This window comes from Falco cherrug, chromosome 4 (genome assembly GCF_023634085.1).
Source record: "Falco cherrug isolate bFalChe1 chromosome 4, bFalChe1.pri, whole genome shotgun sequence".
Taxonomy (NCBI): Eukaryota; Metazoa; Chordata; class Aves; order Falconiformes; family Falconidae; genus Falco; species Falco cherrug.
In genome coordinates this window covers 97310621-97323982 of record NC_073700.1, presented here as the reverse complement: position 1 = coordinate 97323982, position 13362 = coordinate 97310621, and the positions used below count along the sequence as shown (strand labels likewise).

Sequence of the window (13362 nt, the reverse complement as noted above, 5' to 3'; positions counted from 1 at the left end):
CACAACACAACATGGGTCAGCTGCAAAAGTTGTGCTGAGCCCTGGTAAATGTCACCTCCAGAGACAACAGCAAAACACTAGGGTTCTGGGTCCCTTGAGGGAGAAAGGAACCATCCCGGTGGGAGCGCATACGCAGGATGGGGAATGAGGTCTTGCAGTGACTAGAAGAGGAAGGTAAGAAAGGGCAAGACACAGCCCTGTCTCTAGAATGTGGAGTAAACACTGCAAGAGACCACACCAAGAAGAATTTCACCTGGAAATAATCCTCTGCCCAAAACAGATTGCTTGCCAGACACAGCTAGGTCAATGCTAGCACATCAGCAATGAGACAATCCACGGAACAAAATCCTTATTGGTACATATTAAAAAGGAAAACAAAAACGAAGCCTCACAACCGAACAGGGGAGACCATGTTTCATTTTTTATTTTAGATTGTGGCACTGTTCCTGTAACATCTATGAGTTCCCAGAATCTGAGCAGAAGGGAAAAATCGGGAGACATATTCGGGTACCCAGCTGTAGGAAGCAGCTTCTAAAAATTCTTGACAGGCTTCAAAGACTGAGAAATTCAGATGATTATTTCACAGGCAGCATTGATAATTTACACACCTATTGATAAACTCAAGCTCAGCAGTATCTTGTTGTTCTGTACGACATTATACTTCTTCCTGGGGTTCTCCCCAGCAGAAAGAACAGCTTAAGTCTTGCTCTGAACACAGAGAAGCCACAGTGTGAACACCAGCCTCTTGCAGAAGCCAAGCATTAAAAAACAGTACTGCACAAAAGACATAGGAGCAATGAGCTCTTGCAGTCTATAACAGTCATAGCTCTCCAATGGCAGCAAAAATACATATTCTAGCTTCACCTGGCCATGGGCAAACAAGTGACCAAGAAAGAAGACTAAAGGAGGCAGGGGAGGAACTAAGAGTGGTCACTCTTTTTAAGACTATCACTTCTCTTCAACCATTCCAGTTAATTCAGATATCTGAGCATGCTTGGTGAAGGCTGGCAGTATTCACAAGTGTGGGAACATCCCCAGGAGTCACCAGCTCCATCCTTACGAACGTGGGCAAATGCAGGGATATATTATGGACTCCCACACTCAAACATCTCTGAATTGGGGATGATATGGTGGCTTTGCAGCAGACTATACAAAGCAGGTTTCCATAAGCCTATTCCACTCCCTTTTCTTTTTCCCTCTGGCAAGAGTTTTTGAGCTGTGTAACAAGCAGCTAAAACTGGAAATCTTCTAGACTAAAAGAAGTGTGTGTGCATATATATACATATATATATATCTCCCTCCCCCACCTACTCATCTTTGCTTTCCAGCACATAAAGCTGTAAATAGTGACACCAGGGGATACACAGCTGAATTTCAGACAATACCAATGTAAAAGCACTTCATTAAAGGCAAAAGGTTCTCAAGTCCACAGGGACAAAAAGTCTCCATGGAGTAATCCCAGTTACCAATGCCTACCTTATCAGAGGTACCGCCAACACAACATCCCAGCCAATACCTAGATGTACACAACTTCTCCCAGCAAGCTTCAGAGAGCACAACCCAGCACTGTCCTAGCACAGTTTATTACACTGGATCTTTCCTCACAGGGTACGCAGACCTGAACTCCCTGTGCAACGAGGTAAAACCCTGTAGCCCTTCACTGTTTCTACAAACAGTGAGAGACAGGGTAAAGGAGAGAGCGTGTGAGACACCCACCGTTTCATCAGTGCAGATGGAGTGTACTTGGGTCCCAAACATAACCGAGGTGAAGATGAGAAATAGGAGAGCCTCAAAACATAAGAGGATGAGAAGAATCACTGTAGTTGGTGGAGAGAAGGAACTGCATTCTGTGAAGAGAAAACAAGAGTGTTGGAAGAGATCAGGTAATGCAGTAGCTGCAAAACACCTGCTAAGCCACGAGTTTTCCGTACTCAAACTGTCAAATTACATGATCACCATTCTCAAAAAGGTGCACAGGAAAGCTCTGACATTCTTGAGGATATTCAACAATGAAATGATCATTCCTGCATGTTTGTTTTGTTTTTGTGGTTTTTTTTTTTTTTTTTTTTAAAGTGCAAAACTAAAACCACCCCTGCAGTACTTGAATAATGCAACTTTCTTTTCCACTTAGGTGTTTCCCCAGCACACTGGCTAGGACTCCACTCTACTCATTTCACCTGCAGTTTCTCTCTTAAACCTTAATCTTAATGGATCTTCCACAATGATAAAGTCCATTAGAAATCTCAAGCTGGTGGTCAGAACCCAAGAAAAATTATTTCTGTAGCATAAAACCAGAGTATGCTTCCTTTCATAACTAGTCTAAGTCATAGCCTAAAGAAGGGCAGATTAAGTCAAAATCTTATTTTTCCTCATACTCCATAGTGTAAACTCAAGCAAGAGCTGAAAAAAAAGTCTGAGAATGTAACTATAAAAGAGAAGCAGAAAAAACCAAGATGAAGAAAAACGTTATAGGGCAAAAATCAGCATTGAGTGTGTAAATGTCAGAACATCTCCACATTTTTCTGAAATCCAAGAATGAGTATCACCAAAAAATCCTACTTTTCTCATGAGATGTTAGGCTTTAACAGATACACCATAATGAGGGGCTAACACAATCAGCACAAATCCAAGGTAGCTGGAACAACAGATCCATCTCTCATAATAGCTCTGTTGTGCCACCTAAACCTGGGACAGGTGAGAGAGTGCCTCCCCAACAGGTAACAGGCCCTGAGAAAGGGGACAAAGGAAACTAACTTTTGAAGTATCCTTCCCCTATGGCCCTAACCACTATAGTCAAATCCAGATGGTCTCAGTGACAGCTGGCAGCTGTCTTAAAGTTCTGAACTGCAGAACAACCTTATCAAATTCAGTTTGTATGTGCAAATGTACCCATCCTCTGCAGTATGATAAACTAAAAGCAGTTATAATATTGAATGATACAACTGGAATTCCAAGAAAAACAAAGCTAATGCTCTTCAAGAAAAATCCACATGCAGAACATACATCTGCACACACATTCTTTGACAGCTTGCTGTTTGACTCAGCATTACCCAGAGGATTTCCTATATCCATTTGTGTTTTTAAACACATATCTCAGCTGGCTTTGTGAAAATTTACTCAGTGGCTGCTCCACAGTGAGCATTGGGCTTTTTTTTTTTTTTTGCTTGTTTGGGTTGGGGTTTTTTTTGGTGTGTGTGTGAAAAGGAATTGTTTGTTCTTGTAAGGGTGGATTTTTGGATCAGAGTTAGCATGTTTTCCTGGCAGTCTTGCAAGAATGATTCACATCACCCTTTTTAAAAAAGCATACACATTCTTCTTATCTTGTGCTGGCATTCAGGAAATTAGTGCTGCGCTCATGTCAACAGTAGGTTATTGCACACATACTATCTAGGTGTCCCTAGATCTCAGCTTCTCCCTAGGCAGTTATCAGGCTTAAGCTGAAACAGGACTTTTCAGGACAGACATCCCAGCAGGTCAGAAAGAATTAGGAAGTTCCAGGATTGATCATTAAAAAAAAAAAAAAAAAAAAAAAGAATAGCACAGCCCTGATAGCATTCTTCTGAAATCAGCATAAAAGGAAGAGGTTGGTTGTCTTACAAACAAACTACATTGTAAGTCTTATTTATAGGCTAATACGGTATTTTAATGAGGTATTTTGTTAGTACTCACTTGTCCAGTCCTCCTCAAAGCAATACAAGAAGTGAAATCCCACCATAATTAGAGCATGCAAGGAAATCAGTGCTATATACATCTGAAAAATAAAGCATGTAATACAGGTATCGGGTAAGTTTAAAGACCAGAGTGCCTGATTTTCCAAACACCTTAAATAAAGCAAAGTATTAAGAGTTAAAAAAAATCCTAACAACCCCACAAACCCTCCCTTCCCCCCTAAAAAAACGCCCTGAAGCTGGCAAAGGCAAAGATTACACTGACTTACTCTGGCCTTACTAATAGCTCTGATGGAACAGGAAGGAGGTGGCTTAATTCAAAGCCGAGCTGGACACAAAACCCTGTGTCCCAGCGCAGCTTTCCACGAAGTTTACTGTCCTTATCTCTACCCAATAGAGCACAACTTCCAGAGCACAGCAACACCCTGACACTGAGGTATCATATTGTCAAAGCTTACATCCTTACTTGAGAGCACTATAGTTTCCCACAACAGCTAATTTAACCACAAAATATACTTCACCCACTTTCCAGCTTGAGTTTCAGTAAAATGATTTTTTAATTTTTTTTTAAGTAAGTATTTTTCCCTGAGGCAGACACTGGCATGGAAAATTTCTCTCGAGCTTTAATACTTTGTACTTAATCCTTTTTGGTTTAAACTAGGTCTTGGCTTTGTAACAAAAAGCTTTAAATTATATGCAAAGCTACACATACACTACAATTCACCAAGACAGGGCTAAAAAAGATCACTCTCCTGAACCTCAGACTCTGACAAAGATTGGCAGATACAAGATGTGAGAGAGATTTTGTTACAAGAAACCCCTGTGGAGGCAGTAAAAGGTGACAGGAAAGTATTTTGGTTTTCCTTCCAAGTTGAGCATGCTGCCATTCTTTCACCTCCTTAGGTCTCAAAAAGAATAACCAAGAATTAAGCCAGCAACCCTTATTTTGTTTCTCTCAACTACACTAAGTGCTTAATATAGCCTGCTTGAAAGTAGATGTCAGTTTAAACAGAAACAGAAACCATTTTGATAGGATTAAAACACCTGGCTCACTCTCGTGGTGAAAAGACATTTGCTCAAGGGAAAGAAGTGGGATTTGTTTTGTTCTGTAACCCACATTCTAATAAATCACACCACAGAACTGTAAGCCTCTCCATTTAACAGAAAATCTCCCTCTTGTTACCTGGTAATACAAGAACATTCTTCCTCGAACCTACAGACGTCTCGAAAGGTTTATTAATAAAACAGAGCATCACTGAAACTCAGCCTTGTAATGTTCATGCTACTCCCACGGGATATTTGCTTTGATGAAACAGATTTCAACCCTTCCAGAAATATGTAGTATTCAAGTTCACACTCCCGTTTTCTTACTCATGATGTCACAGATATAGTACAAAAAGTCAAACACCTCCTTGGTTTTCAACTACGAAAATAAACCACTTGCAAGTAAAAGGCGGATAATTCTTGCCAAAGGGGAAGACTTACCACTCCTTGCTTGAGACGTGCCAATAGCTCTTATTATCTGATCCCACAGGTACTCACACAACCACAATGTTTAGGAACCTATATATGGCCTGGGACCCTACCAGCCACACAGTATGGTCTAAAAGGATGGCCCACACCTCAAAGAGCTCAACGCCACAATAAACTACTTGCATTATGAAAAAAGTGCTAAACAACTGTCAACACAAACCAAGGTTTGAAAAACCTTGGCAAATACTTCCTGTGATGCCTTTTGCCCATTGTTGAGTTGTGTGTGTTACCTACTTAGTGAAACACAAGCCTGCAAAAATTTCCCATAAAATTCTTCTGATACAGGAGAGAAAGCCAGCCTTCAGAGCTGCTTCTCAGACTACACGCAGCATTTCAGCACTGTTCACTGGACAACCTCAAACACCACTTGCAAAATACTTACTGTAAACAGTACAAAGTACTTCTGGTTATTCTCTCCTACACAGTTATTGACCCACGGGCAGTGATGATCCATTTTCCGAATACATCTCTTGCAAACACTGAAAGAATACAGGTCTATTTATAGCACATTTCGTTCCAGGAACAGAAGATTTCACAGGGGTTTGGGGGACACAGAAATTAAAGGAAAGAATCAGAGCTGAAATTTGAACCTAAATAAATTTACTTGTCACCACATTTGTATTTGTGGTTTGCTCACTTGACTATGTCTGTTCAAAATTAACCATACAATACCAAATCACCATTGCAAAAATTAACACCAAGTAAGACACCTTAGTGTAATACTCACACACGTGGTTCTGCCAAAATATGGTTTGAACAATACATTCAGGCAGACGGAAATCAAAAAGATTAAAACTAAATTAAATTACAGATATTTTTTATCTGTGAAAATGTCCACAGATTAAAAAGAAGTAAAACCCAGAAAGATGTGAAAAGTAGTAATGAATAAAACATATTTTTCACAGTTGCAAATAACAGACTAAAGTTTATTTACCAACATTAGCTGGTAGCAGGAAATTGCAAAAAAGAAAATAAAATAAAGCATTAGAAAAGATTCTTGACATCAAGGTAAGCCACATACTAGCATAAAACAGCTGTGGCAGTCAGTCAGAAAGACAGGACCACAATATACATTCAAAGTAAAATTAGATGTTAAAGCACTTCACAAGACCAGACTATGAAAATTAAAATTCTTGCCAGCATGCACATTGTGGCTAGAAGTCAAATAATTAAAACATTATTACTTTGCCTGAACATCACTCTCTTGCTTCGTAACTGCTTCAGCTCACATAATAAAGGAAGTCTTTTTCTGTGCTGCTTTCTCATATGATAGGAGACAAAAGGCAGTCTCCTGATACCACATTGCACAAACAAGCACAGAAATCAAATATGAAAAAAGAAAAACCCCAAAACAAACAATAGACCCAGAAAGGAAGCAACAAATCCAGAACAATTCCAGCAGCATTGAAACAGAAAGGACTGAAGGCTCTGCTAGTTTTATTTTCTTCTTATAACAAAAAAATACTTTGACCTTAATATAAACAATAAACTTCAACACCCAAATGCTTAAGGGAAACTCAAACAAAACCATAAACGTGTTCTTATGAGCATGTATGAAATAAATAATAGAAAGCATCTCCATCAGAACAGCCTTGCACTCACTCTACATGCTGGAAGGGGGTAATCCCCAAGGATACATGCCATGCCTGAAACGAAAATGAGTTGCTATAGCCCTGATCCTAAATGAAAGGCCAGTCAGGCAGGCCCCTGCCTCAGGCCAGATCAGGAGCTGCTTCTCCTCAAGCAGGCCTGGATACCCTATTACCTGCCAGCCCCAGGTGCAGTGGAAAACAGAAAAAGCCTCATTTTGCTAGAATAAGCAGCTTGAAATGATTTTTGAGCTATGTGGGAACTAAAATCAGTTGGCACAGTAAAAACAATTTACCTGCCAGATAATGACATGCTTTGTATAAAAAGCAGGGGTGGGGGCGGGAAGGGAGGGAGGCAGGGCTGGTGGTATGAAGCTGGAGGATGCCTCCGTGTGGTCTAATTTACTGCCTGTACACGCGCACACACTTTGCTTGGGCTCTGGAACAGGTAATGCCCAAGCAACCCCTTCAACTGCTCCCAGATCCTAGCTCCCCAGAGGGACAACCTGAAGCAGTCAAGCCAAAGACCACGCCTGTGAAGGAGGCAGCTGAGGTTGAGAGGAGAGGTTTCATTCCATGCATGCGTACCAAAAGCACTTGGATGACAGGCTGAATGTGAAACTAGCTGGTGGAAAAGGAAACACAGCAACTAAGACTAAAAACTGTAGGCAGCAGGAGCTGCCCATACTTAGACACTCTCACCCTGCTCCCAAATGCTGGCAGGAACAGTTTGCTGGGCATGGAGGACTCACAAAATAGCATATGAATCAAAAAGCACCCTGGTCACTCAGACATACCAGCTAGCAGCATCTCCTGCTGATGCTTTGCCTACCCCAGAAAAAAAAAGTTTGACTAAAGAGTCTCAACAGCATTAGTGCTCAGCGGATCAGTTTCCCAAATCTTAATGTCCAAAAAGTTATCTTAAAGCATAGAAAAAAGGACCATGGAGACAAAGTTTTGTGTTTAGCCAAAGTGTCTTTTCCATTTACGTAAGCTGTGAGTCATCAGCAAGACAGCATTTTAGATTCAAAGTTTCATTCATAATTGAAGAAGTGTCAGAGGGGATTTTACAGTAGCATTAATAAGTGATAGGCGTGATCACATTGCTCCTGCTGAATAACCAACTCCTGATTTTGATTAAAATAAAAAAACAACAAAAAAACCCATTTGCAAACTAAAGCTCTGAAAATAAACATGAAAAATGCAAACAGCACAACAAGTCTGCTCTGTTCAGTACCACATATTTCCCCTCTCCACAAGACCCCTGCATGAATCAGCAGCAATCCTGGTACGAGCTCGTCTCTCAGTACGTATTGGTTTTTGAGTAGATCGGGAAGGGACACCAGTGCAAACTCAGTAACTACTTACTGGAAAGCAGCTTCGCTTGCTGTAAAAGCAGAACAGAATTTTAGGAAGTAGTTATTTTTTTTGCTCACTGCCCTTAGTACTAAAAATCTCACTACTCTCTTCAGGGAAGTTTATCCTACCAGAAAAAGAAAGGATATGACACATCAGTAGGCATACTGATCTATCACAAAGCACAAAAAGTCACAGTACTCAATGGAAATGTGGAAGTCTGAACTCTTAAAAATATATATGGTTACCTGACCTTTAGTTTTAACTTAAAAATCACTTCTAAACAGAAGCTACAGTTAGACAGATGGGTTTGTGAACAAAAAAAACGGAAGGGACACTGACCTTTTCAGAGACATTACATTTTATGGATTTCTATGCATTCTAGCATATAATGTCTCTTTTTAAGTCACATTTACATGCAAATTTACAGAATATCAATTACAGGTCTGGAGTCAAGGCAGCATTCATTTTAAGTATTTCCCATTTTGCAAGAAGTGGCCCCAGTCCGCTATAGATGAAAACTTGTCAGAAAGGCCCTGAGATTTCTTCAGAGAAGCTTGAACATGCCTGCCACTAATTGGCATCTGAATTCTGTTGCCAATCTCTCAATTTAACCACTCCAGTCTCAGACTCAATAACAATTTAGATCACTGCACACTAGATAATTCTTGCAGTCTTGATAAAAGAGCAGTCCTCAGAAAAGACTCTACCTGCAGTGGTGGGCTCTGTCAGGTTTGATGCTACAACACTTTGGGCACTTGTAAACCACCTGTCCTGGCTTCAGCTGTAAACTCTCGATGAACTCCTTTGTGGCATTACCTTTGGGTACAGCACCCTGCAGTAAAAAAACACAAACCAGAATATTAACCTGTGGACATTACAAGTGCTAAGAACAATGGGATGACTTAAAACTACGGGGAGGGGAAGGAAGAGAAAGAAATGACAACTTCCCTACAATCGGTTTCAAGAAGAGCAAGAAGATTCAGAAGATAAATTAAAATGATATATGGAATAACATAATGGAACCACAAACCAATATAATAATATATGGAACCACATACTTTAATTTTGGTGGATTTTTTTTTAAATATTCATAAATCCTTACGTAAGCAATTAGTCTTTTGTAATCCTATCTTGTAATCCCTCTCTTCACCTCTAACAAAAAATCTATCATGCTAGTGTTTCATATCAAAACTGGAAACCGCAGATGTTTTATTCCAGTAGAAGCAGCTACTTTTGAAGTACAATTGTGTGCACTAAGTGTTGCTGGTAAACACCTCGTGTATTCATACCTATGCTTCCATTGTGTATTTGTTATTTAAATTAGGGTTTAACATTCAAACAGTGAACACTAAGAACCCTCCCACCTGAATAAGACTAGGTAACACATTCTTAGCTGTGCAATTTCCACTTTAAGATATGTGATTTTAAACAGGTAACATATTGCTGCTGCAGGAGCCTGAGTTCAAGTTTCCAGCCTTTCTAAGGCGATAAATTTGCTCAGAAAAAACACACACCACCACCCCCAAAGTCATGAAATGGGCTGTATGAAATCAGTGCTGGTACACTGGCACAAATGCACCTCTGTGGATGTAAGGCTTTTATATTGAAAAACAGGGATGTAGTATTTCAACAGATTTTTGATGGAACAGTCTCTTTTTAACACGCCTCTACAACCTCCTAACAGCAATAAACAGGAATAATACACATCAATGAGAGAACTGCACATTAAACCAGTATTATAAGGCTTTCTTGAGCAGTCTTTGGGTTTTTCCACAAAAACATCCCAACAGGCCTGACCAATTTAAAAATTATCAAGACCAAGTTCCACAAAACGCTACAACTCATGTTCTCTCTCTTCAGTACACAACAAATCTCAAAACCTTAAGAATGTTTTTAGCAAAAAGCCATAGGAAGCAGCTCCTGAAGAGCATGACACGTACTATCTATTCTGAAGAATTCAGATATTCATTTATTCATAATAAGCATTCTGTTTGATTGCCTCAGCAGTGCTTTCTGTTTTATTCTGATCCTAGACATGCCCCTGGTTCCTTGTCCTGGCAGCTTCCTCATCCCTGACTCACATTGTCCTGCCAGATCAAGTTGCTGCATCCCCTCACTTTATCTTCCCTCCCCCATTTTGTTTAGCTGATTTCCTCACAAAAAAATAAAACAAAAGCCCACTGGCTCTTGCCATCCACACACATAAATCCCACCGCACGCTAGGAATTAACATATCTTTTCCCAATTACTCTACATAGAGATCATATCTCCTTCTCCAGCACTGCTTGCCTAGCCTGCTTCAGAATACAGCTTTTGTTTCACAAGAGTTCCTGCTAACTCTGCAAAATAATTCCAGCGACCTGAAGGTCCCTCAGCATTAAAGCCACACAACATAAAATAATTAACAACAAGAACCCCTAGGATACAAACTATGTATAAATTGCTGCATTTTATTGGACTCTATTCCTGAGTCCAATAACCAGAAGTTTCAGAGCCTCAGCTACTGCTTACAGTTCTGCCCAGCAGCAGTAGCATGCAATTCATCAGTCTTTACCATAAACTGTGAAATTACCCCAAATCAAGTAATTTCTGCAGCACTGTGGCTTCTGGGAGAGCTGGAAACTAAGAAACAAAGATTCCACTGAAGTTTTAATGGCACCTAACAAGGTTTCAAGTAGAAAATGACATTTGGAAGGAATAATTAGAGTATCAGAGGTACACCACCATTCCCAACAGCAACAAGAACACTCAGGAGAAAAGGGCCAAGAGAAGCCTAAACTTATTTTCCCTTCCACTAACTAGTGGAGATGGGGTTTTAAACTGGATCTACTATCCAGAGGTTATTAAGCAAAATAAACCATCAAAGGCCACTCAGAATAAGCATCATGATACTAAACTGTATCTTACTAGCTGAAAGACGAGAAAGCAACAGACCAGATCTCTCACAAAGCAATGTCCTTTGGAGACATACAAGGGCATCTTACAACTTTGATGCTTCCCACTTGCCTAAGAACAGTCAGCTCTTAGCATGCTCACATAGTATTTATTTCAGCATGGTCCAATACACTCAAATAAATCACTAGTATGAGAGATGGTAACATGGCTTTTCAAAACAACACATGTTCTGTTCCATTCTGCTGAAGCGATACTTGCCAAGGCAGACAACCAAAACCAGCTTTTCCAGCTTTCCTGTTTGCTGAGACATGACAAGCCACAAACATGAGATCTACCACTGGGGAAAATACAGCGTCAGAGAGAAATGCTCTCCTTCCCAGTGCAAAAAGAGGAGCTTCTGACACAATGGGAATCTAAAGCTGTGTCCTTGACTTTGCATCTGACCCGCGTGGGATGAGAAATTAGCATACCATATCAGCAGTCTCACTCAGCAGGCTGACACAAAAAAAGTTATTTAAATCTGCCACTCACTTGGCAACTAAGTCACCCAACATCTAGCAGACAAGAAAAACACCGCCTGTTTCTTTCCAAGACATACAGAGAGAGATATACTTACTGGATCTGTCAGCATAGCACGAAAATGTGAAGCCAAAGCGAGGAAAGCCAAGGTGTTGAACAGTGTGCCATTGATGACGCTATAAACATAATCTCTTGATGGAACTAGCATGACAAGGAGGACTACAAAGTCGGCATAGAACACCAGCATCCAGGTAACGACAGCACATGCAATACCACAGCCATCTCGAATAAACCACATTGTTCCCAGGGAAGCGCGGCTAGGAGGTGGAACACACTTTTCTGGCTGGAGGTATTCAGGTTTCCTTTCAATATCTCTGAAGTGGTGGACTGGAGTAATCATCATAGGCTATTATGTCCATACTTGCATCTGAAAAAGTCAGAAACAGTGTTCACTGCTTTGCAAGACACATAGACCTCCGTTCGCATAATGGCATGGGGATCATGTGGGAAATTCCGAATTACAGAAAGTGAGCTGAAAAAGCAAAAAGGTTAAATAAATCAAACACGAAATAATGGATTTGGAAACCAGACTCTTGCGCTTATCAGAACACTCCTTACTCAGAAGACTCTCTAAGTGCTTTTAAGATTTGCTTAATTACACATAAAATCTACCAGCGTGCCACCTCCACCCACCTCTCACCTACCCCAGAGGAAAGGCAACAAGTATTTTAACGAAGTGATCAGGTAGGGGCCAACAGGCCCTGCCACAGCAGCAACTGAAGCAAGAACTGGACACTGTCATGGGAGGAAAAAAGGAAAGACCTGTCATACAGTTGCAGGGTCCCTTTTTGCTGCTTCGGACCTGCAGAAGGGAAACATCTCTCCTACACATACTGGGGAGCTTAGCAAGTGGAAGAGGTTTCTTTCTCCTTATCTATAGCCCCACAGCTTTGGGGTAAAAGTGCAAAACCAAACCACTGCAAAATTACAGCAGGAACTGCTGAAGAAGCAATCCAGGCAAAGATCTTGGAAGGAATTTCTAGCCCTGGCTGGAGGACACTCTTCCCAAACAACAGCCGTCTCCCACTCTCATCTCCTCCTTCGGCCTTTTGCCATGCTTCTCCCACCACCTCTGCTCCATCCCTCAATAGCACCACCCCCTTTAGCACTTCTAGGTAACTAACTCCACTCCACTATAATAAGGGCACTAACATGACATTTGCTGCCATGTCCTTTCCCTGTCCTCTCTGTCTCTGGAGGCACCTTGTCTACCCAGAGGGTAAGGTCCACCTTGGAGCCAGAAACTGTACTACTCCAGGTATGCACAGTGCTTACTGTGCATATAGTTTCAATGTAACTCCACCAAACATAGGCACTTGATAAAACAAAAAAGGTGCTCATAAGATTTTGGCAGGGGATCAATCCATCTGCATTGTGAACATACACCACTCAATGCTAGAGCACACCTGGAATGCTACGCTTTGAAAGTGGCTCTTATATACCCAGCAACTTCTTCCAAAGACTTCTTCACAAACTAATCGCACAACGCTCTAAATGCTCAAAACCACTACAGCCTCTGCATAAAGACCTACCTTCTACAAAATCAGCTACAATACCTTTACTACCAAATACACTGAATTGCATATACTTGAACAGAAGGGGGGTTCAGCCTCCTTCTATTTCAACATGTAAGGATTATTCTCAGTGCTTTGCAAAAAAGCACGTGCATTTTTCAGTTCTAATTCAGAGAAAAGAAGACATTGTTCACAATGGATTTTTTCGCCAAAACAGTTCATACT

The 13362-nt window shown here is 40.8% G+C and overlaps 1 protein-coding gene across 6 annotated transcripts in view; it reads right to left on the bottom strand.

The window, feature by feature from the left end:
* Window positions 1-13362, bottom strand: part of ZDHHC3 (zinc finger DHHC-type palmitoyltransferase 3) — a 36656-nt gene that overhangs the window by 10913 nt on the left and 12381 nt on the right. For all 6 annotated transcript variants that reach the window (XM_014283188.3, XM_055710063.1, XM_055710066.1 and 3 more), the window contains exons 2-6: window positions 11661-11990; window positions 8857-8981; window positions 5584-5680; window positions 3670-3751; window positions 1717-1847 (exon numbers count right to left, since the gene is read on the bottom strand). In XM_014283188.3, the coding sequence (XP_014138663.1) occupies window positions 1717-1847; window positions 3670-3751; window positions 5584-5680; window positions 8857-8981; window positions 11661-11966 (741 nt within the window). In that variant the 5' untranslated portion in view covers window positions 11967-11990. The remainder of the gene's footprint in view (window positions 1-1716; window positions 1848-3669; window positions 3752-5583; window positions 5681-8856; window positions 8982-11660; window positions 11991-13362) is intronic.